The sequence below is a fragment of the Microplitis mediator genome, chromosome 5 (assembly GCF_029852145.1).
Source record: "Microplitis mediator isolate UGA2020A chromosome 5, iyMicMedi2.1, whole genome shotgun sequence".
NCBI lineage: Eukaryota > Metazoa > Arthropoda > Insecta > Hymenoptera > Braconidae > Microplitis > Microplitis mediator.
Window position 1 is genome coordinate 8,445,301 of NC_079973.1, and position 27,080 is coordinate 8,472,380.

At 30.3% G+C, this 27,080-nt stretch overlaps 1 protein-coding gene across 1 annotated transcript in view; it reads left to right on the top strand.

Annotated features, from left to right (window-relative positions):
• The first annotated feature begins 4,552 nt into the window (after positions 1-4,552).
• The window catches only part of LOC130668346 (uncharacterized), a 112,782-nt gene continuing 90,254 nt past the window's right edge, over positions 4,553-27,080 (top strand). The window contains exons 1-2 of the mRNA XM_057470586.1: positions 4,553-4,824; positions 24,774-25,595. Of these exons, the coding sequence (XP_057326569.1) occupies positions 25,404-25,595 (192 nt within the window). The 5' untranslated portion in view covers positions 4,553-4,824; positions 24,774-25,403. The remainder of the gene's footprint in view (positions 4,825-24,773; positions 25,596-27,080) is intronic.

The following is a 27,080-nucleotide window of genomic DNA, read 5'->3' on the forward strand; positions in this document are numbered from 1 at the left end:
AGATGCTTGACCTAGAACAGCCCATCCAAAAATGGTATGCATGGCCATGGGTTCAGATTGAACTCTCATGACTAAACGAGATGATCTGAGTATTCTTCTGAGATTGTCCGCACCGATGAGGATGTCAACTGGACCATGTGCTAGAAATTCTGGATCAGCTAACTCTAAGTTGTTAATGTGATGCCAGTCTTGATTAGTTACCACTACCGATGAAATTTGAGTGGTAATACGTGGTAATATATGAGCATCCAACTGCACCTGAGATTGAGAATGTGTGGACAGTAGTTCAAGCCTCGCAAGACCTTGAGATGTTCCAGGTGAGGTGCTACCAACTCCAAGTATTGGAATTGCTGATGACTTTCTGAGAAGTCCAAATTGATTGACTAGTGTTAATGAGACCAGTGTCAATTCTGATTCTGGGTCTAGGAGAACACGTGCTGGACGTTGAGTGTTGTTCGGAGATATTACTGCTACCTTGCATGTGGCAAGTAGCACTGCTGCTCGTGATTGAACCATTGACACTGAACGAGGTCCGTTGTTTACTTGATTGAGAATTCGGGTCGTTGATTGACTGAGAAGTCTGGAGTTGTAGTAGTAGTAGTAGTAGTTTGTTTATTGGCTTGAACTGTGTAGTTCATTTAGCCGTTCATGGATTTCGCTTGTTCGGCGGGAGTTTCAAATGCTCAATCCAGATCTATTTATGAAGTTATATAGAATATAGGCGTGTTGAGCTGTTGGCTTGTCAAGGATGTTGCTGATATCCATCGGAGGTTTAAATTTTAGTTTTTTTAGGATTTCTACAAGAGTTGGTCGATGTTTTTCATAGAGTGGGCAGTGCCAGAAGATGTGGTTGAGGTCTTGTGTTGAGTATCCACAGTTGCAGGCTGGTGAGTCGTTGAGGTTTTTCCTATATGTGCTTTAGTTTAGATTGTAACTATTGGTTGTTGAGAAATATCAGAAGACTATTTAAACCTTGCGCGCTTGAATAGGGTTTAGTTGGTTAGTCGCTGATAGCCTTGCACGCTATCTGAAGAGAGTTCCGTACAGTATAACTGGTCAAGAATTAATGCGCTGCCGCTCTCAAATTCCCTCCTTTAGTACCCGAAAGCCAGGTTCTAGAGTGTTCGGCGCGGAGTGGGAAAATTCGGTACCTGTGCTCCAATGAGATGGCTGGATTGAGAGTAGAGGGAATCAAGTTAAGACTTAGCCATTGAGAATTTTAGATTGAGGCTGGAGAGGATAGATTTTGCAACTGCAATGCTTTTTAGTCCATGCTCGGTGAGACTTTGAGCAGTTGCAGTCTTCCTCCATGGTCCACGCGATGTTAACCAGTTACTTTTGAACGAATATTTTGCCGCAAAAATACGCAAAGAATTCGAATACATTGAAATTATTTTACCGCGAAAAGCGCGAAGACCTCTATTTTATTATTTTCTTCGAAGATTTAGAAACTCACAAACATTTAAACCAATACAATAAATCATACTATACTAAATAAGTAAATCAATCATTTAGAATCACATTTTATAACCGCGAGAACGCATTGTGAATAAGTTTCTTGTGTTACTGCTGAAAGACCTGACATCTCACCTAAACCTGTTTAGGGTTAGTTTTTAAACATTGTAACCATTATTTGGTAATTTCTAATATATCTTGAAGCAAATTGTAAACCATAAGCATGAAACATTTTAATTTACACTGACTATTTTGATCATCACTATTTGTATTTTGGGTATGTTTGGTCCTTAAAAAATAACTACTCGTAAACATAAACATTAGAAAACATTATTTCTCAGATAATTTTACTTTAACAATGAGATGCTAGCTTCACGAGGCTTTTTGGCAGCCCACCTTCCTTGTTTGACAGTGATATTTGGTGTGTCTGTTCTTTCGTGTGGTCTGAATATTTTATTGATAATTTGGAAAAATTTATGAGAGTCTCGATGGTCGATTGTCTTGGCAATTTTTTTCCAGTGTTTTTCCATGTTTGACTTTATTTCTAATTGAATTTTATTTCTGGTGTCTTCCAGGTGCTGCTTGATATTATTGATCAGTTGGTGGTTACCTGCGTCTGTTTTTTGAATCTTGTGAAGCCGTATTAGAAGATGTGATTTTTGTCTATGAAGTCTTTCAATTTTGTTGTTGATGTAGTAGCTGTTGAAGTTGTTGTTTCTGGGTTTTTTGGGTACTATTGTTGCTATTGAATTTGTGATGTGATTGTTCATTGCTTGAATGTAGTTATCTATTTCTTGTGTTATTAGGTTTCTGTCACTGGGAATGTCGAGTTCATAATTGTCATCAAGATGCTTAGTGAATTTTTTCCAATTTGTTTTTTTATATTGTAGTATGCCCGTGCTGTCCTCTGGTTTATTTTTCAGTGAAATGTCTTGTAGGTCTACTACCATGATAATAGCTTCATGATCGCTATCATATGCAAGAGTGTCAAGTTTATTGTTCTGGACCGAAACCAATAACTTCCCGAATTTTTGAAAATTTTCAATTTTCTTAGCGGGAAGTTAACAACAAATTTTAATTCACAAAAAAATTAAAAAAAAGTTAATTCTTTCATTTATGGAGAATATTACTATTCTATTAATCGCTACATAATTTACTGAAAATAATAAGAATGAATAAAGTTCAATAAAGCTCACTGCTCATGAAAAGTGATTCGAGGGCATCTAGATATACAGGTTTATTTAAATTTTCTTAATATTTGCAACGTGCTGCTGCTATTTTTCGTAATGCAATGTCACAAAGGAATATATTGATGATTTTTAATGCCAGAATAATTTTCGACTCTATCCAGTGAATTAAAGAAAACTTCCTTGAGATTTTAATAGCAATTTTATTACTTTCATTAAATATTATAAGAATTCTATCAAGATAATTAAAAGATACAAGCTGTCGAATTATTATTAACTGCCGACATATTTATTAAATAAAAGACACGGAGTAAATAGTAAACAGAACAAAATCAATTCTGGAACTTTGAAGATTTTCCGTAAGTTTTTTCCATACATAAATAAAATTATTTCAAGTCCACGATTCAATTTAGTTGTGTCCTTGCAAAATTTCAGAACCAAAATTTTTCTAAGTTCGAGAATTAATCTAGTTTTGTCCTTCTGTATCGCAATTGTTTTTTGTAACGGCAGATCAAAAAAAACAGCTTGAAATTTTTATAAAAGATCAAAAACAGATAAACTAGTTCAAATACAGACCAATGAGTCCAAATGCAGTCCGGTTAGACAAAAATCAGATTAAATTTTTCAACCCGGGCGTGTTCACTAGAGTAGCCTGAGATGCGACATTGCCATAATTAGTTTTAATATTTCATTGTACTCTGAATGAAAATCCAGAGCAACCAGTCAGCCGATGAACATCTTAGGTCCCGGACGTACGTCCGGAGACCAACTGGCTCCAATCAAATCTGGCGTCGAAGTGTTCAAAAAATTACATCTTACATTATTTCTCCTGGATAAATCATAATATAATCTAGTAAATTGTATTCAAAATCATACTAACTCTTCGTCTTTATGGTCCCTTCCAATCACCGCGTAAAGTAATGTAACTCGTTCTTTAGTTTAAATAATATTATCAACAAAATAAACTGAAAAAACACCGTTTTTAATATTTTTTCAGATATCTTATATATTAATTTTGCGATCTGAGTCAAAACTCATTTAAATCTCAATTTTTATCACTCACATTGATTTCATCCTAAATACATTTATTTTGTTGAACATAAATTTGTATAAAAATTTAAAAAACGCTTGTTCATTAATTTTTTTTTTCATTCTCAAATTTTTAAACTTTATCATAAAACGTATTCACACTAATGTTTCCGAGCTCCTTGAGCTCATAATCAGTGGGAAGTTTGAGGCCCACAGGGCCAACCGTTACCCAGATTTTTTTATTTCTATTACAAAATTATCGAAAAATTGAAATAATTTATAAATTAAAAATATGACAGCTAATGTTAAAATCAAATTATTATAATCACAACTTACTTATAATAATTTATTTTAATGCTTTAAATATATACGAGAGATTAACAGTCTCTTCATTCGTTCAATTTTACCTATTAAGGAAATGAGGAAAAGAAAAACCATCGAATTTCTACAAGTAAAAGTATTTTAATGATTTATGATACTGAAACATTAGTAAAGTATAATAAAAAAGTTTATTGATGAACGACGATATAATTTTTGAATATGTCTTGCAAAAAAGACCCTAACCCCTAAATGTACAGAAACCTTTCTTTGTCTGATTTTATAGCCGTAACCACTATGACTTCTACCTGCTACTACTACATTGTGCAAAAACAGCTACTACTACTTGAAAAATTGAGGGGATGAATTGAACTTACGCATGCGTGGTAACCAAGCGACGGATTCAGCGTCCCATCGGCGCCGCTCTTTTCGTCTCTCACTTACTCACTCAGTAGTATAATAATACAACTACGTCCAGCTGCTGTATATAGCTGATATGGTGTATATATCTGATTGGCGCGACGTGCGACCCTTTAGTACGTCCTGCGTCGTCGTACGTTTTGTTACGTCGCGGTCGGAACACCGTCGTAGGTTTTAGTCCGCGTTTGAGCTTGTAACGAGTCGCGCGTGTCGTAACTTAAAATAATCGTTTTTTTTTGTTTTTTTAATATTGTGACATAATGAAATTTATTGACAATGTTAATAATAACTTATTAATTATACTCTATAACTTGATCTTAAAATAAAAATGAAAATTTTAAGGTAATAAATAGTATGAAGATACAAGAATTTTCTTACGTGACTTGAGCAAGGAATTTATTAATAAATTAAACAGGTGCAGTTTTATAATAATTATATTATTATTGTTTTATTAAAATATTATTTTTATGTAACTTTTTTTAAATGTGAGCATATTTGTGAACATGATACAATAAAATTATCTCATTTTATATTATTTTTATAAATGTGAACAGCGAAAAAATTTTTTACACGCAAAGATGAAGGATTATGGTGAGACATTTTTTAAAAAGTTGTGCTTGACATCTATCTCTCTTTTCTTAGTCTACTTCTCTTTAGCTTTCTACTGAAAACGTGCTCGTATATCAAACTGTCGCGGAAACTGCCGCAGGTGCATATGATTTCTCTGAGCGTTTCTTACAGTCTTATGTCCCTTTTCTTATACCACTCAACTTCATAGTCTTGTCCTTTACTCGTTTTTTCGGTTCGTCTAACTTTTTTCTAATACTTTTTTTTTATCGTTCCCGTTGTTGTTGTTGTTTGGAGTTTCTCAGAAACTCTGCTCACGTTATGCCATAGTTTTCAGCTACACTATGAATTTAGGACATTGGAAATAGTAAAGAGAGTTGAGAAAAAATGGAAGAAGCTAGAAAACAAAAAAATTAAATAAAACAGAAGAGAGGTAGCCACGTTATTTGAAAAGCCTCTCGATATCTATGCGCTTGGTACTTTTGGAGTCGCATTTAACTTTCGACCGCAAGAAGTGCCCTCGAGAGTTTTGTGAATCTCATTCTATTCTTTCTCTTTTTATTATCCTTGCTTTCGTTATTTATTTTTTTTTGTAATTTTCTTTTTTTCTTTCTCTTTTCATTTTACCGAAATTACTTTCCTTTTTTGCGCACTCTACATAGAGAATTTTCGTGCAACTGGATATAGAAAAAATTTGCATGAGATGCGAGACGAAAGAGAAGTATAGAAAAAGACCATCGGAGCAATTTTACTTCGCTTCGTCAGGAAATATCGGACGATCTTTTATTATTATTATTTTTTTAAATCCAGCCTTTGTACCAAAAATGAATTTTTAACTTAGTGAATTACTTTAAAGGAAAAACAATAGTTTGTTTTAGTTCATAAATAAACATATGAATTATTTTTTATTAATTTACTGTTTTTTTATTCGTTGTTTTTATAATATTCTTTATAGCTCTATAAACCCTTTGATATGCTCATTATATTGACTAGCTTTCAACTGCAGCACTCGCGTGGCTGCAGCCGGTGCAAGTTCATCAAGGGTTTTATGAACTTGCTACGGGAAATGAAAAGAGAGGGGCCAAGTTTAACCTGCAATAGAGAATATGAGAAAGTGAAAGAGACTGTGATAAAGATAAAGAGTTTATATATATATATATATATACACGTGTTAAGAGTACCAAAAGGATATCAAACTACCTGACGTCCAGTAATTTAAGTAAAACAGACTAGACTCTTTATACCCTCTACAAACTCACTACAAAACACTTCCTTTTCAGTCAGATCAAAAAGTTTTAAGAGAAGCTGAGAAAGATAAGTTCAAATTTAAACAGTTCAAAAAAAAATTTTTTAATAAAATACATGCAAAAAATATACTACAATATCCATACTTAATTAACGGGCATTAAAAAAGTGATGTATTTACTGAATAACAATTATTTTTACTTTATTTGTAATAGTGATTAAAATATATATAGAACTCAAAAATAAATATTACACGCTGTCAGAGATTACAACTGACAATTAATTTTTTTTTAAATCTACCGTATACTAAATATTTAAATTAAAAAAAATGATATAATTTTCATTGTTAACATTTATTCAATATTACATATATTTGATGAATTAAATTATTTTAATTTAAAATTCTTTTATTAAAAAAAATTTCCGATCGAGTTTGTTTAACAATAATGGATATAGTTTCATGATTAAATTTTATTAATCAAATATTTTATTTTAGTATCAAATTCAGAGTTGTGAAATGAAAATATCCTTCTTGATTTACATCTATCGCTACATTTTTATTGAATAAATCCGTATAATAATTACTAAAATTGAATATAAACTATACAATGGATTTTTCAGTGAGAAATTTAAAAATATACTTTGCTATACAAAGAAATTTTAAATCATAAGATGAATTCAAAGCAAAAATATCATTTGTTCGTTGACTATCCGTATGTATTAATAATTCGAACACTTTTTTTCTATAGTGTAATGTTGGGTTGAGCATTTCCGGTATCAATCTCATGTTCAATATAATTACAGACACCAATGTCATTTTGATTTTCTGCGAAGACATTTTTATGTTTTATTACAAATTTATTATTTTTTTCTTTTTGTAAATTGTTTAAATTTTTAATTAATGAATTATAAACTACTTTTAAAAATTCTGGTAATAACGAATTTTTTTCAATTTTTTATTGACTTACATAGGATTTTTTATTCTTATTGAATTTTTCATTTAAAATATTATTGAAATTTTTTATTAATTTGGATTTTTTCAAGAAATTTTTACCCAGCAAACAGTCTTATTTAATATCTGCGAAAACGACATCTTAATCCATAAAGAAATTCGAAGTCTGAATCTGAGTTTTTTGTATAAATTTATAAGGAAATTCTTCACCAGATGCAGTAAAAATTTTATAAGGTTTATAATTATTATTTGGTAAATGGTTAAAGAATTTAACATTAGCAATAGTCATGTCAGCTGCAGCTGTAATACCGATAATAATCATGTTGCAAAAAATATTGTCAATAGTTCCGTTTAATTTTAAAGTCACATCAGAATCTAAATTATCTAATTTAATTTTTTTAATAATCTAATAGGTTGATCCGTCCCTCGTCAAATCAACCCCATTTAGTTTCCCTGACGATGGTTTGTTGTGTGATTTTGAAATCTTTTTTTATTTTGTTGGAAATTTTGTTGATAATTTCGATTAAATGTTTGTGAATTTTTACAATCTTTTTTTACGTTTCCTTTTTTCCACAGATCTAATATGTAGGAGTAGGAGTAAAATTAGGATTAGGATCATTATTATCAAATTCTAATTTTCTTTTAAGATTAGGCTTAAAATTATCTGAATGTTTGAAATTATTATTCGACTGTACTGTATTTTTCTTTTCTCCATAAATTACTTTCGAAATTGATTCTAGTTCTAAAACTCTCTCTAATGCTTTGTTTAACGTAAAAATTTTCTCTAATCTCAAAGAAAATTGCAATCTTTTATCTAGCAATCCACTAATCAAATATTGGGAAGATTGACGATCATCTACATCATCTGTTAAGTCGGGATATGCGAGTCGAGTGAGTCTGTCAATTGTTTCGAACGTATGAAAATTTCCTCTCTCCAAATGGCTATATTAAAATTTTCTTGATTTTATTATAATTTTTTAAATCGTCTGACGATAACTTTTCTTAAATTGTTTGAGCTTTTCCTTTTAAAGAAGCTCCTAAATATGAAACTATTTAGGAATGTTTTAAGTACTCTTCCAATTGATTATTCATTTCACTCCTTAGCTTATTATCTCAGGCGTCCTCTATGATATCCGGAATATCATTGGGAATTGTTTGCCTTGTCCGTCGTGGCATAATTATTTTTTTTTTTTTCTAATTGAATGTTTACACTTCACTCACACACACTTCTGACGCAAAAATTGTAATAACGTAACTTTTTAATTAATATCACTTATACTGCAATAATAACACACTTAAAATAGAAATAATGACACCACAATTAACAGCAGTAAAAGAAAAGGCAAGAGAGATATAGTTTATTGATATACAGATGCATGCTGTTATGCTGTCAAATTAAGACTGACTGACTTTAGTCAAGCATCTATAAAACAAGAGAAGAATTCCCGACTAGAATTTCTTCCTGATTTGCCTGAAGTACCATAAAGACCTTATCAGGTTAATATAAGGTTTGCCTTATTAGGGCAAACCTGACAAGTTCCTCATCAGGATATCCCTATTCAAAAAAAAGTTATTTGCCACCAGGTCCACCTGACTCGTTCCTGATCAGGGCCTCATCAGGATATCCCTATTCAAAAGAAAGTTATTTGCCATCGGGTCAACCCGACGAGTTCCTGATCAGGACCTCGTTAGGATATATTTATTCGAAAAATAGTTATTTGCCATCGGGTCAACCTGACGCATTCCTGATCAGGACCTCGTCAGGATATCCTTAGTCAAAAAAAAGTTATCCCATCCCTTTAAATATTCCATCTACAGGCTAAAAATTAAACAAAGTACAACAGAATATCATATAAAAATCACGTCAATCATTGCAGCACAGATTTTTTATTTCTTCATCAGTTATTCTTTGACATCATAATGAATATTATATTTAGACTTTCAAGATCACATGTGTATGTTAGCGCAGTGAATAGCATCGAGGACTTTGAATCGGAAGGACGCAGGTTCGTGCCCAGCAGTCATTGGGATTTTTTCATCAATAAAAAATATGTTTACTTCCTCTAATTAATGCTGTCAATACGATAGATAACATTCTCGATCGAATTAAAATTCTCTTATTTTTTTTTGGAATTTAATATTTTTTTAAAAATAATTACTAATAAGGTAATCCTGATAAGGATTTGATGAGGATATCCTGGTAAAGACCTGATAAGGATTTGATGAGGATATCCTGGTAAGGTCCTGATAAGGCAATCCCGATGAGGACCTCATGGGTCTTAAGCGTTACATCCATATTAGGATCCTCGTCAGGATACCCTGATCGGGACCTTATTTGAAATAAGGTTAACCCAATAAGGACCTCGTCAGGCCCTTATGAAAAATTCTAGTCGGGAAGGCATTTATTTTCTAGTTATTCAAATATTTTAAAAGATCAGTTTCACATTCGTTGCAATGATTATGTAGATATATGTAGATTCACAGAGATTTAATAAGAACCATAAGTATCGACATAGATTTATATAGATTCACATATATTTACATAGATTTACGAGTATCTATGTATATTCACGTAGCTTATCCTGGATTTACGACCACTGGAAAATTATTTCAAAAAAAAAAAAAAAAAAAAAAAAAACAATTAAATCATGAATTGAATAATTAACCCGTTGAAATCTGATGATCTGTATATTCAGATGGGCTAAGTATTTAAGATATAATAGATAATTATTATTTGAGCTTATGAAAAAACGCCGTCTGTTGGTCTTGAGTCTGTGTTCTTCTGATTACAAGTCAAAATATGTGGATCCTTTTTTTTCACGATTAAAAAATAACAATAAATAATAATGGAATTTCGTTGCCACACTTGAAAGTGGATTTTTCAAAATTTGTTAAGTGAGTCAAATATTCACATTGTTGAAATGTAATAACCTCATAGCAAATAATTTGTTCAAAACAGTGACAACCCTCAAAGCCAAAAAAGAAAAAAAACATCACTGGATAGTTTTTTTCTCTCACAAAAAACCGACATATAAATTAATAAATATCCTAAGATAGATTGTAATTTTTCAATAAATAATATAAAAAAAAAAAAAAAACAGTGACATACAAATTTTCATATAGTTCATTTTTTAAACTTTTCAGTCATCATGAAATTGGAAGAAATAATTGTAGATAATCATTAAAATAAGAAAATTTAAGTTCATCAACCAAATTTGACACACATTTAAATAAATCATAATATTATAATTCGCTGAAAAGTTATTCAAGAATGAAATCTTCAAAATTGACATTGTGTCGTAGAAAAAAATATTTATAACCTTGTAAAACAACAGAGATAGTCGTAGAAACAATTGAAAAAATGTTAATTGCAGCTCATAGCTGAACTTCAAGGTGAATTTTACGAAACCAATGTGACGTTTCGGTAAAAATTTATCTGAGAATAAAACCATTAAAATCAATTTTTATTTGATGTTACGTTCTGGCTTAAATGAAAAAATTAAGAAAATTTTATTTCAGGGATCGAATTATTTATTCGCCACGGTGGGCAAATGAATCGTTCGATACTCCTTAGTATCATAAATAAATTGATAAATCGTTACCCTGTTAGCGGAATTATTTTTTTTCAATGTCAACAATGTAACGTAAATCTCTCGCGATAAGAGAATCATCGTGGCTCGCGAATAGTCTAAGCTCATGATGATGCATGAGACTCGAGCCACGATGGTGTTCACTAGAGTAACCTGAGATGTGACGTTGCAATAATTAATTTTTTTATTTCATTGTACTCTGGATTAAAAGCCAGAGCGACCAGTCAGCTGATAAACATCTTAAGCCCCGGACGTACGTCCGGAGACCGACTGGTTTCAATGAAATTTAAAATTTTCAAAATATATTCACCTTCTTATAATTAAAATGTTTTATTTTAATTCTCGAACCGTGCGAAATATACCTCAATATTAGAGAGAGCTTAGCAACGGGTTTATTTGGGGTTGATTGACATCCTAACGCCATCCACCTGTTAATTTTTCGTAAAACTGGACTTTCCAATATGTAACATTGATATTTTGAAAATTGTAAGCGGCAACTATTTCTAAATCAATCAGCTGATTCACTTATCTTTGAACTTGATCGAGGTAACCGCGAAAAACAAAATGCTTACATAATTTACTTGCGATCTATTAAAAAACTTAAGCGTTACCGTTAGAACTAGGCTCGTTATAGGGGATCAATATATAAATATGTAAACTTTCAAACCAACAGTGTCTTTTAAAATCATTTGATCAACTAGAACATATTATAATAATATTTGATGATAGTAACATCCTGAGACACAATGCAACAAGCTTGATTTCAAAGAAACGTACCTTAAAATTGATAACTTCAAAGATAAATTTATTTTCTTATTTAAGTTTTATAAAATAAATAAAAACTTTTTAAAAAATAGAAAAAAAGAATTTACTTGTAGAAGTTATTCAATCAGTACAATCAAACTAGTTTGGTGACAAACAAAAGCGCCAGTTGAAAGCGATTGAATGTCAACTCTAACGCGTGTGTTGACGTCTATTCGTATAAATACATAGAGTACTATACCTACACACACACATACAGCTACGTCTATGAATACATGTATGACTAAAACAAGGGAGTTGGATGTGAGTAGGAGAAGGAAGGAAACCCAGTGAGAAGGACGAATGGAGGTGACGGTAGAATACTCAAGCGTTACTGGAGGGCTAGTAGCTAAAGCATTGTTTACGCTTCCATTTGCACAATGTCCATGTGGTTTGAACACTCCTGAACACATTACGCCCTCGATATAATCCAGAAAATAGGTATAGGAGTTGAGTTACCTATTTCCCTACCTACCTATATCTAAGCACCTATTTCTCTATAGTTTACCCTTGAAATCAATTATCCAGTTTTAACCATCATCTGCACACATACACACACACATAAAAACACACACACACGCACCTACATGTATATATACCTTGGTCATTCGAATAATGAGAAATGTGAAATACAAACTACTAAAAACTGAGTGAATCAAATGAGAAAACTAATTGAAAACCGTAGTCGAAAAATAAAATTAAAAAAAAAAGTATATTTCAAATATACTTCCATTAATATACTTTAAACTATATCGTTTCGTTTATTTTTATCTGTTTTTAAATTTTTTTTGTTATTTCAAACATACGTATTGTATACGTATGTTTGAAATACCATGTCAAAAATACCTTGAAAGCTGCTCTATGTATACATATTTTTTCGTGATATATTTTTTTTATTATATAGGTCACTATTACATAGCTCATTCTGATTGTTTATTATTTTTTTTTTATATACGAACGATATTATTGTTATTATTATAGTCTCCTGGAAAACTTCAGGATACAGTTTTGTCCCGTTTATTTTAACGTTGGAATTTATTCCCACAGGTGTACTTGTGAACATTTGTCACGTTGTATATCTGTGTTAAAATCTACGTTAAACCGTATGAGCTATTTTTTTATTTTTTTTTTTTTTTTTTTTATGCTAAAAAAATTAAAAATAGTTTACACGGCATTGAAAAAACAATGAAAGTACATATGTGATTTTTAAGTATTTATGAGCTCGCAGAGTAATAATTGATGCCACTGTGAATTGTAAAAATAAATTGGGGGGTATTAGGATATTTTTTTTTTTTTTGAATATTTTATATTATTTGGTAAAAAAAAAAACAATGAAAAAATAAATATTGAATTAAAATAGTAATGCGTAAATGTTAGAGCTTTTAGTAATGTTCCAGGTGCACTGAATAACGTAGACATTTGTTCGTACTAGTGGTTAACATGGCCAGTGAAACGATACGAGAAGTAAAGGAGAGTATTCTGTAAGAGAAAAAAAAATGTTTTTTTTGTCGTGCTTTACACTACACTTTTCTCGACGTCACCATTTTTACGAGCGATAAAAGTCGACCCAGTAGACCTTTGACATCCGGTCTTGTGACCTTACCTATTTTTTGCCTCATATACTTCAATTTATTTTGATTTTATTGGTGAATTATTTTTTATTAAAAAATTTATTAAACAATAAAATACTTTTATTGTTAAATAAAAAAATTAGAAAAGACCGGCGCAAATTAAAACGCTATGTGTGAAGCAAAAAAATTTTATTTTTTTATTTTAAAATGCCCAGTTTAGGTTTTCAGAAAAGAATATGGCAAATTGTTTAACCTGGACAGTTCGTCCGATTTTGAATTTTCAGTGAAATAAACTTTTGCTTTTCTTTTTTTTTTTTTTTTCAAGTATTTAATATCTGAATAGTTTTATTAAAAACTGCGAGAAGTTGACTCAGAGTTGAGACGAACGATTGAACAAAAAAATTTTGCTGGACTTATCTGTACTTAGTTTATGACGAGCTTAAAAGATATTGGCGATGAAATTGATTGTTGATCATTTCTACATGGAGAGAAATTTATAGTGACAATTACAATATATTATGGAAATGGTTTCCATAATGCATGATAACCGGATTTTTTGAAATGTCGATTATAGGAACGGCACCCATATATATTAAAGTTACCGCTACAATAATATCATGGTAACCATTACCATAATATATGGTAACCATTACCATAATATATGGTAACCATTACCATAATATATGGTAACCATTACCATAATATATGGTAACCATTACTATAACATTATGGTAACAATTACCATATATATGGTAACCATTGCCGTAATATTATAGTAATCGTTACTATAATTCTTTCACATGCAATATGGGAACTGCTACCATAATGATGGAAATTGTTCCCATACTTATGGGAACTTTTCCCAGAAAGTATGGGCTTATAATATCCTATAATTCCAAGTAATCATTACCATAACGGTATGGGATGATATTTCATAAACGTACTAGGAACGGTTACCATAAATTTCTCTCCGTGTATTAATTTCTGTCCATCAGCATCGAATTTATCAAGCACAGTCGTGAGCGAAACTTGAAAAAACGATTCTCATAGGTTATTTTCAACTTTACAAATTCAAGGATATTCTTACGGAACGACACTTTTTTCGAGCTCGAAGGGCTCGATAAGAACAATGTATTAAAACATATTGTAGAGCTTGAAGAGCTCGATGTATCGACAGTGTGATGATTTTGAGCTCCTTGAGCTCGAAAACAGTGAGAGGTTTCGGGGCTTGCCCCTAGGGTCAACCGTTTTTCCGATTTTTTTTTTATCAATGATCGCTCATTTAACTTCAAAGTTAGATATTTCCAGTTTTTGTTCAAACAAGTTAGATAATAAACACTGAAAAAAATTTTATTTTATTTTTAGCTAAAAATTTTCAATTGGCCGCACTACTCTTTCTCTAATTTTAAACAAAAAAAAACTTGTTTTTTCTTGAAAATAGTGTCTCATTTTTTCCCAGTCTACCCTATATAGTTATGCATTCTTATCTTTATCTCAAGAACGTAACAGACATTTGATATTAAAACCCACGAGAAATGTGAAAATTAACATTCCTTTCGTTCTCGTTAACTACAAATAGTACTTGGAAAATGAGGAAATTATTTTAGAATGTTAAGTAATGATATGTAATTAAAATCCTGCATATTTAACATTTAACTTTTTTTCTCTTTTTTAATCATAAAAAACATCAACTACAAGACTGTTATGTGTAGAGTAATTGTGGAAAAATTATAGACGTACTGTTTAATAATGAAAAAACGAAAAAACACAATTTATTGTATTTTTCCCGTTTTTATATTTTTCCGCTATTATTATTTTAGTTTCTCGTTTTCATAGTTTATTCCTGTACTCTAGCAGCATCCTCGCTCATTAGCCACTAGGCTTTAATTATCAGGACGATTTGCCCGATTAAGCGAGCCGCGACGTGAAATATTTAGCGGAACGTAGACAGTGAGAAATTATACTCTTTAGTCCTCTTCACTCTAATTTTCACATTTACTCGGGAATGGCTTAATATTTTTATTTCATTATTGATTTAATAAATAACAAAACTAACAATACGAATAGTACGATTATTACTTCAATACATAATTATAATTTATTTTAATTAATATAATTGAGTATTGCACACTTCAAGCGCTAAAGCGCTGAGGCAGTGTTTTACTGGCGATTCTTCCTCTTCGACCATTTCACCCACACAAAAACATTTCTATACTTTTTTCGTTGCACAAAAATATATTAAATTGTATACTCGCATACAGAGAATTTATTAAGGAACAATTTAAACTCAATATTGAGCCGATTTGTCAAATCGTTTGTTTGAAATGATTTTTTTTCATTCAAGAAACCAGTGTTGTCAATTGTTACGTATAAAGCTTCGTAAGTGTCATAACTCTTGACAGACACAACTAACCGGCCTAATTTTTTAACTTCCTGCTAAAAAAATTGCGAATTTTCGAAAATTCAGGAAGTAATTGTTTTCACGCCGATTTTCAAAAGTCGAGCTTTTATAGTATTTCGACGTTTGAAGGTTCTAGAAAGCTATTCTGATCAGAGAGATGCACTTGTGTGTATGTGTGTGGATGTTAACCTCTCACATCTTTTAACGAAATTAACTAATCTAGATAGTTCTTGCGGCATTCAGAAGAATCCGTTTCAACTTAGATTTCATGACAATTAAAGATCATTTAATTAAATAGATTCGGAAATTTTTAAGAAATATGTAAAAAAATAGTATATTGCACTACGAGGGCAGAAAGTTTAAATTCCTTCCCGAGGCGAAGCCGAGAGCATCATGATGCACAGAGAAGGGCTTTCAAACTTCTGCCCGAGTGGTGCATACTATTTTTCTTTATAGCCAGTCAAAAGTACGTTAGTTAATAACATCTTTTAAACAATAAAACGCTGTTCCAGTAATCAACTTTTGTGTGCACGGTCAATTTTAAATTTTCTCTTCAATTCTCCGGATACCCTTATTCAAATCGCTTCGAAATATTGTGCTTCTTTAATTATTTTTATAATTTAAAATTTATTTAGTATGTGTTGATGCCTGCCCCGACATATGTGGCACGAGCGAAGCGAGTGCTGCTGGTCAGGGGGGGTAGATATCAAATACATCTGAAAAGTTAAATCCATTTACATTATTTTTTTATAACAAAATGATTTAGTTCAATTAAATATGTCTTTATTTTTATAACTTCAATAAAATTATATTATTTATTATAAAATAATCAAAACAAATCATATTTCATATTATATTCTAACAAATTTTATTACAACATTTGTTTTTTTCACCATTCTTATAATCAGTATCTGAATTTAAAAAAATGTTGGAAAATCCAAAAGTGCACACCTCAATCGCTCATTTTATTTTTAATCACTACTTTTATTATATAATATTAATGTGTTTTTCTTTATTATGAACTTTTATTTAACTTACAAATAATCGATTTGATTTTTTTATTTCTTCTTTTCAGTTTAATATTTTTTTACTAACATTTTTTTTAAATATCCCGCCTTTTGTCTTAGATGTCGCTTTTTTTTTCAAACATATTGATACGCTAGTGCTGCCACCAGTAGTTGATATAGAGAAACAATGAAAAAAATAATAACAACAGTAAAAAAATAGCAGCTAAATTTCTCACGAATAATCAGTTTTACGTCGTTAATAAATTACAATTAAACTAAAAGGTCAGATAGTAATTTTCATAAGGGTTCTTGTAATAAAAAATACAAAGACAACAAAAAAAAAGTTAGGCCGATTAATGGTGTCTATCGAAAGTTATCGTGTTTACGAAGTTTCATACGTAACAATTGACAGCACTGATTCCTTAAGTTATAATAATTTATTTTAAACGAATAAAATGATGAATCGACTTAATATTGGGTTTAAATTGTTCTTTAATAAATTCTCTATATGTTAGTATACAATTTTACCTATCTTGGTGGAATAAAAATAGTGTAGAAAGATTTTAATGTGAGTAAAATAGTCGAATAAAAAAAACCGTCCATAAAGCACAACTGCGCTTTCGCGCTTGAGGTGTGCAATTATGTATAACGTTTTTATGAAATACACAGTTTTCATATTTAATACGTGAATTCTGCAAACTCGAATTAGTTGATAAGCATTCTGAGAATTGTTTATTAGCGTGGTTTTTAGTTTCTTCTTTCCTCATTTTTTTAGCGGTGGTTTATTTTCATTTTCTGTAGAAAAGACTGAAATTGGTGGTTTTTTGGTAAAATGAGTAGGTGAAATCGGTCGATTATCATTAGTTGTTAAGATTTTTTTGTTTTTCATAGTTTTAATCGAGGGTATCGGTGATTCCGGCACTTTCAACTGATCCAATTTATCAATTTCAGTTAACTCGTCTTCATCTATTACAAAGTCATCGGAAAAATTATCATAGTGAAGATCTGTTTGAGTAGATTCTGTTTTTTCGTTCGTAATTACGACGTCATTTAAATAATTTTTACCAGTTAGATGGTTGTGGATTTTGATGATCAACGAATATAGGAACATGAGTAATACTTTTATGTATCTTTTCTCTGTTTTTTATAGAATTTTCGACGTATCCTGTAAAAAGTAAACCACTTATAAGTAAGACGTTAAAAAAGTGTATTATTTTAATATGTATCAGAGTATCAAATTATCATGATCGATAATTGATTCGTCAAAATTTATCCAACGATAATTGATTTGAGATTCAGTTTGTTTGAGTAACAATTGATCGAATAACCCGGGGAAAAAAAAATTATATATAATTATATATAATCATATATAATTATATGAAATTCTATTGGTAATTATTACTATAAAAATCTCTCTATTGAATCTGGTGTCAATGCAGAGCAGGTGGTTTTTTATTTATTTATTTCTTTAGGAATGCGATTTTCTTCGGAGGAGAGTTTATTTTAAAATTAAGACCCTGGACCAGAGTGGATGCAGATTGAAATAAAATTTACATCACTCCACTGAAAAAAAACTTCCTATTCACATCATATGCAAATTGATTTATTTCTTCAACTCCGGAACTCCGAGTGACGAAGTGAATCCAAATTGAAATTGAATCCGTATTCACTCCAAATTCCATTCCGATTTTTTATAGTGTATTGATTTAGAACAATCAAAATTTTAGTAGGAATTCAATCAAATTTACTTAATAAACTCATAGAGAGAATATTCAAATACGTAAATTTATTTTAATTAAATAATTATTCAACACAATTGACACCGTATGATAATTTAGAATACATAATAAATTACATCCAGCAGCTTTATAAATTATTAGCTGCGGATAAATGTAATCAGTTTGAATTCCGATATTATCCGTAAAATAAATGGTTCAATTGCAATAAATTTTATTTTTTTAGTTATTTAATAAATTACTGAAATAAAAATTTTCACTAAAATTCGTACAGTTAATTTAGAAGTTGTTATTTTTCAATATTACGTTAAATAACTTTACTTATATTCGTTTGTTATTTTAAACGTTTTCATCATAATTTAATTAAATCAAGTAAAGTTTAATTTATTTACCCAATCATTTTCCGCGCATTGGAACTGAGCTTTTTTTTATTTTTCTAATTATTGAATATGAATTTTATTTTTTTTTCATTTTAAATAAAGTTTATTATTTTTTTTTACCTAGAAGTTTTAATTAATGTGACGCGTTGAAAAATATTTTTCTCTCAATATTTATGTATTATTAAATTTAATATCATATTATTTTATTCAATAAAAATAATGAATAAAGTTCATTAAATTTTCAACAAAAAAATTTTTTTGCTACAATGAATATTATTAATAGAATAATGCTCATACTATTTTAATAAAAAAAAATAACCCATTTTTTACTAGAATTAATTGAATTTTTTATTTTTATTTTATTGTTAATTAGTTCATTTAGAATAAGAAAAATAATTATGGACGTTGTATAAACTTACAAGACTTTATGAATTCATGACTTTTTCAATTCTAATAGTTTATCGATTAGTACATGGAGAGAAATTTATGGTAACAATTACAATATATTATGGGAACCCGATGAAAAAAGATTTTGTATAACTGTATACAGTTATATATTAATTATATACAATTGGATATAATTCTATATAAAAATGCAAAAAAGAATAATAAAATTATATACAAATGCATATATTTGTATACAATTATATAGAATTGTATATAATTATATATAATTGTGTATAATTATACATAATCTATACGAAAACATTATGTGATTATATACAAATGTATATATTTGTATACGATTGTATACAATTAGATATAATTATGTACGATTGTATACAATTGGATCGGGCCATTTCTTCTATCCAATTTTTATATAATTTTATACAATTGTATAAAATCTTTTTTCATCGGGAATGGTTCCCATTATGCATGATAACCGTTTTTTTTGCAATGTTGATTACAGAAATCGCACCCATATATATATCACAGTTACCATTACCATAATATTAGAGTAATCATTACCATAACATTATGGGAACCATTTCCATGATTTATTGTAATTGTTACACGGTAAGAAATATTTTGCGGATATCACTATGCCCGTATGGGCGTGAACGCCATACTGTATGGTATCGAAGATTTTTATAGGTTATAAAATTGTATGCATAGATGATGCAACCATTGCGGGAATAGTAACATTAGCAATAGTTGTCGCAGACGCCGCAATGTCAGTATGGCCGTCAGGCCCATACTGCGTTGCCGTATCCACATTGTTTCTGGCCGATAAACCTAGTCTAACGACATCTATATAGTTTTGGTGGTAATACGATAGTATACATTGATTGACACGTCAGAAATTATGGCCGGAAAACTAGTAGCATTGTGCCCTCGGCATTGTAGTATGGGTCTCAGAGCCATGCAGTTTCACCGTGCCTGCTTTGCATCCGTGTGAGCAATACAATAGCTCCAGTACTATACAGTGTAGTAAATAACGCCATACTTCTGGGACTCGTTACAATATCGTCTTGGAATATTTCACATACTATTTTAGTATCTGTCTTGAGACCATACCAGCATGGTGTTGAATGCCATGAATTTCTTACCGTGTACCATAGATTTCTCTCCGTGTAGGAGTTATGGAGCTAAAAAATGTAACTTTCCCTAAAAAGTTAATAGTCATTTTTTTCTTCAGCAGAGTGATGTCGATTTCGTTTGAATCCTTATCCATTCCACTCCGGAGTTTTTAAGTTAAAACAAACTCCCGTTTGCAGTGAATTTCACTTCAAAGGAATAAAAAAATGAAAAATCATCTACTTCGTGTTCACTCCGTAAATTTTTTACAGTGATGCATATAGCTGAATGATCTCAATAGTCCACAAAATTTAAGCTAAAAAAAATTCTTCTGTTGTCAAAAGAGTCACGTTAATCTCACGATTTTTTCAAATAATGCAGAACGTTTAAGAGCACACACTCAAAAATTATTTTTAAAATAGTTAGAATAGCTTTATAGGAGCTAAAAAGTCTTTCAATTGTTTTATCAGCAATTTAGTGAAAAATAAATTTGACAAACTATTACATTTTTTGCCGTATTTATTTCTTGACAAAGCGAATGAAGAATATTTACAAATCTTGTTTTATTCAACGACTGAGATGGTAAAAGTTTAAAAATTTCTAACCCAATAAAATACTGAGCAAACAAAAAGAAAAAAAAAATTATTTTGCAGAATTGGCTTGGTCGATAAGTTGAAAACAAATTGTTCTACGTGAACAGTTTTTACAGCAATCGAAAAGGTTTATTGAGATTAAGACTGCGACCTAGTTAGATCTTAAAATTCTGGTCTAGTAGCTTGTAAGTGATGATCGAAAAAAAATGTATTTTTACTTCCTGATGACTTGAATATTAGTTGACCATGCACGGAAAAAAATTTTTTGTGACCACAAGATAAGATAACTTACGGTAACAAAATTCTGCGTTAATATACGGATAACGAAGGATTCGTTGGGATTACAATGTTTTTGTAATGCTAGCAAATTCTTCGCTGGGTCAAGCAATGGTTTGTAACTGTAACAAAACTGTTGTGTTCCAATAAAAAAACTGATTTGTTAAAGTAACAGAATAAATTTGTAGCATTAACAAAAATTTTTGTAATCATTAAGCTAAGATTACTTACGGTAGCAAATGCCGGCTTTAAAATACGACGATATTATTATAATGAACATCATGTGTTCTCATAACAAATCAACTTCTTAATTACGACACAAATTTATTTGTTACTGTAACAAATTCATTTGTTACCGTAAACTAATCATGTTTGTCATTATAACAAAATCTTTCGTTATCCCGTCTTTTGTTATCAGGACGAAATTTGTTTTTTCCGTGTGGTCAGCTTTTTTATTTTCTTGATTTTTCATAAGAAAAACTTGAAAAAAAAAATTTTAATACATTATTCAAGTTACGTAATATCTTTTAGAAAGACTCTAAAATAGTAAATTATGCTATTCTCAAGTGGATTTTTATCAAAATCATCATGTAAATGTATCATTGCATTTATTTTACTACACTACAAAGATTTTATTATTCAAAGATAAATAATGGTTTATCGTAAGTGACGAGTATCATAAAAATCGAACAGTATATATACAGTTAAAACTAAGAAAAATAGTTGAAAAATCTTGATTTAAAAAAATATATGTCTATCGTATAATATGAATCAATAAAGTTATAAATGTCATATATCCTTAGAAAGATAGCCGATTTCCGTTGTCTTCTACGATTTTGATGCATTTGATTGTTGTTAGCACATATAATAAATAAGGGTTGAAGAGAAGAAGGAGTGAGTAAGGAAAAATAATAAAATATGAGGTAAGCAAGGAAATAAACCAGCAGCATGACCTATTTTTCGTGGTGACATCGAACCGGAGGACCTGCTCCAAGTTTATGGAGCTTTATCACCTAGCATCCTTCCGTTCCTTTTAAAAACCCTCTCTTCTCTTACATTACTATATCTATCTGTCTATCTAACCCATTCTCGCACTTGCTTTTACATTTACTAAAAGACGTCTGGAATTACATAAAATGAATTCTGAAGCTTTATACTAGAGCTTGACTAAAGCACAAGCCAAAAATAAGGACTTGATGAAAACGAGAAAAAGGCGGAGTAATTTTCATCTTTTTTACTTTATTTTTTATCATTCTTCATTGTTTTTGCTAGGTATATATATATCGTTTTTCTTTTACTTTACATATATTATCTTTCATTCCTTCTTGTCAGCACTCGCTTTTCCTGTCACTTGCCTTTCAGGTCACTCAAATGCAGCAGCTAGGAATTTGAGTTTGATTAAATTCAACTTCACGGAAAATTAATGTTGGAACTTTAGTTTTACAAGTTTCTTATTCTCGTGAATATACAGCAAAATGAAAATTAAGTTAATGCAGAATTTGTATGTCTACATTTTAATTAATTTTCTTTATTTAATTAATTACAATTTCAATTACGAAATTTATTAAGATAAAACATTGTTTTCGAATTTATCTTCAATGTTTACTGCGTGTAAAAATTTTTATAATTCTATGGTAAAAAAATATATTTTTTTTTAGCAAAAAAAAAAATTACTAATGAATAAAAACATCGTTCATAATACTGTGATTCGTCTATCTAATAGATGTCGCTTAAATCACTGCACTGGAAAAGTAGAACTATATATTAGTATAGTGTATTAAATATCTATAGATTGCTTATGTCTTTTCGATATTATACGCAAGTGTGTAAATTTTGACTACGCGCTCTGTTTTTCAGTGTATATAAAAAGAATAGAGTCTTCTAGTAACTTTGTGTGTAAGTGTTTACATGATTATGATTCTTATTACGCTACGCTGTTAAAAAAAATCGTCGTAGTTCCATGCGGTGCTCGATGTTACGTGTTTTTTCGTTCAATTTAACTCAGTATGCAGGTAGGACTCTCTGTATCTGGTGACAAACCAACTCCGTATGCGGTGTGATACTAACTCCGTCAGCGGTGTGACTCAAGTCCACGAACGGTACTATCTTTGTTGCACTTGTGCAGTGAATGGAAACTTTGGTCGAGTTTTTCTCTTAAACAAACGAATGTTGTCAAACAATTTAAGCGCACTTCGCTAGATTAGACAGTAGTGCATCAATGTGTGGTCTGTATTTTGTATTTAGAGATTTTGTTTCCGAAAAAAACTCAGCCGAAAATGTCTGATAACCCCTGTTAATATATAATATATTCTATAAAAAATTAATATGCCGTTAATTTTGTTGTTTATGAAATTAAAAAAATATATAGGGGAAGGGGGGCAAAAGGGGGTAGGGTAGGCAAAACGGGGTACCCCCAAAATTTTATAAAAAAAAAAATTTTATATTTTAAATGGTTTTTAAACCTTCTAAAATCACTTCTGTAAATATAATTAAGCGTTACTTTGAATTTTTTTTGGTAAACTTTTTCAAAAATCAATTGTCAGTTGAAAAATATTAATGACGTTTGTTTTATGATAGAAACTATTGAAAATTTTTTTTCTTCTTTTGTATCCAATAAACATGTAAAATATAATTTTTCTTCGTGTAAATTACTTACAAAAAAATTCAACTTAATCAAATTCGTTTAAAATCCAGAAATTTTTTTTTTTACCTTATTTGGGGGGTACCCCACTTTGCCCGCAGAAATGAAAAATTTTTTTTTTCAACGGTAACTGAAAATTTCTTCTATTTACTTTGAATATCATTAAAAAAAAAAAAGATTTAGCGTATTTGAGTCCTCGAAAACTTGGTATTTCCTTAAGTACCCCCTTTTGCCCCTCCCTCCCCTATTTTCTCAATGTCTTTAAAATAAATAAAATTAAAGACGACAGTGACCTATCTGAAAACATGAAATCAAGCACAACTTTACCATCACTGTTTACATTCTACAGTTATTTTACGCATGCTCGGAAACTTTTACAAAATTTGTATTTCTATGGTTCTAGATATGCGTCACCTTTATGATACTCCTTTAATATCAGGAATGATATTATTTTAGCGTTACAATCTTTGTCCGTGAACTTTTTATTCTCGCTGACAGACTTTTTTATATCATAAATATACATTTAAGCTTATGTGTAAGTTTTCATTCAATCAACGAAAAATAATACTACATTTTTATATCGTCTCGTAGTATATTAAAGAGATATATTCATAGATGATCTTGTTTGCTTAACCAAAAGAAATATAGGTTTTAGAGATTTTATCACAATGCTCTGTAGCATACTTTCGATCGTATAATGGGGGATCGAGAAATTGAATAATAATAGAAAAAAGAAAAAGAATGACTAAAAAATGAAGTCTATAAGAGAGGAAATTTTCATGATTACATCGAACTGATGGAAAATGACGCGCGGGTGGACGAACGAGTGGTTCATCCCTTTTTCTCATGAATTGCAGATTTTTATAGTAGAACTAAACTCTGCCAGCAAGCGACTCACCAAATTCATTTTATACGACACAAAAATTTTTTTTATTATACGAGTTTATTTTCAGCAGTAACTTTTACAATTAAAAATAATTAGTTATTTAATATACATAAGAAATTTTAACTTCAAAATTTATCATTTTAATTTATTTATTTTATAAACTTATAGTGATAAAAAAATTTTTTTTTATTGTATTTCAGACTGCCATCCGAGACTGGAGAATATTCCGGCCAAAGATACAATGACTGGATTGATTTTCTAGTTTAATATAAAAAAAAATTTTATCAACTAAATAAAATGCCAAAGATGAATTAGCTGCCAAAGTAAATACTAAATATAAATAAAATGAGAGGAATACTATATACATAAAAATAATATTATTTTTTTTTTGAGTAAAAAAAATAAGCAAAAAAAAAAAAAGAAAAATATAGAAAACACATTCTAATAAAAATAAAGTAAAGTTAAATAAAGAGGATAAAGTGAATAGAAGAGATCGAAGTGTGATCCTATAAATATTCAAGTCAAGTCAAGGAATCTCGAAAAAAGAATACGAGAATATATATTGTCGTAGGATATCGAATTCCTCTTTTGAACGAGTGATAAGGAAAGACAAAAGGAAAGGAAGCCATGAAAAGGTTGGGGTCCATGTGCAAGTAATGGGGAAGGATTTTATTTTTTCATTCAAAGAGATAATAGTGAGAGCTATTGAGTATTAGAAAAAAAATAAAAAAATAATAAAGAGAAAAAAGACAGCTGTCTAATAGATAAGAGGCAGAATCCGGTGTTAAAACCGGAAGTATTTAGTGCACGTGGTTAAAAGAGTCTGTGAGATGGTCTCAGGGTGGTGCCCATGCGTGCCTCTCGGGCGTCGGGAGTCATCGCGCCCACATCCAACAAATTCAGGCGGCCCTTACACTGTCAGTGCTGCAACGGATCACGCTGAAATGGTCCAGATGTTTTATTATGAAAATCGTGGTAAATGTTGTAGGAAATTACTTAGATACAACGGATACCCTAATAAGGTAAATATATATTTTTTTACATTATTCTTAAATACGAACACTGAGAGGAAAGTGCATAGTTGTGGTAACTATAAAGGGATGAGTATAAAAAAATAGTAATTTTAACTGATATTTATAGTTTCTTGTACTATACCATAGTGCCCGAACCTATTCGAAAGTAGTAGTATTAACTGAGCGTTACTAACATTTTTCGATTTGTTATGGTAGCTATTTAATATTACTTCTCAGAGCTTATACTTCAGTAATAATAATAACAATAATTTTTTAGTTCACCCTTACAAATAAAGATTGTACCAGTGACTATTTTAGTTTGTTTATCATCCAATGGTTCCTGTAACTACTTTTAATATTCAACGCACCTACTCTGACAATGTAATCATACCGTATTTCACTTTTGTAAAATTCGATGAAACGACCGTAATTTACGGTGGATTACCGAATTACCGTATTTTACGGTGGATTACCGCATTTTTACGGCAAATTTACCGTAAATTACGAAAAATCCACCGTGATTTACGGTAAATCAGTATTTTACGGTGGAATACCGTAATGTACAGTAGATTTACCGTAATTTGGGTCCGTTAGGGTATAGCCAACATGGTCCAGCTTTACTATGACATAATAGCATTTGAAGCAAGAATTATTTCTCCCTGTAAGAATGATTATTAGAATTTAGGTGGATAATATCCCTGTAGTTAATATTTAAAAAAACCTGTTACCATACGATATGCCAACCATTCCCTTAGTATACTGTAATTCTTACCGTTAATTTCTCTCCGTGTTCAACAAAGACGAAGGTGAGGCAAAAGAAGGCTCCGTAATCAACCGACCGGGATGGTTTTTGCCGCAATCGAAATCTTGTTGGCCGTCAACTTTTCTGAAAATTTCAGACCGATCGATCAATTAGATTCTAAGCTATAGAAGAAATACGAAAAAAAACAAATTTTTGATTTTAGTTTTTTTACAATTTCTCAGAAATCACTCGATCGACTGGTTTGAAAATCTAATCATCTCTAGAACTCAGAAAAATGCGTTGATTGCTGCCTCAATCATCTCAATCGGATAATGTATTCAAGAGATATCGTGGGAAAAAGAAATTCTAAAAAACGGATTTTTCTAAATATCTTCGAAATGGATGAACCGATCGATTTAAAAATCTTACTAGCTATAGAACTTAATAAAACTCGTCGATTGTACCCCTAAACGTCGAAATCGGTTGATTAGTTCAAAATATATCAGCGTCAAAAGTTCAAAAAATAACATTACATATTATTTTTCCGGGATAAATCATAATATGATGTACTAAATATATTCAAAATCATAGTAATTCGTCGTTTTAAGGGTCTCTTTCAATCACCTCATTGTAATGTAACTCGTTCTTTGCTTTAAATAACGGTATCATCAAGAAAATGAAAGAACACCGTTTTTCATAATTTTTTCGGACATTTTATGTATTAAAGTTCTGATCTGAGTCAAAATTTATTT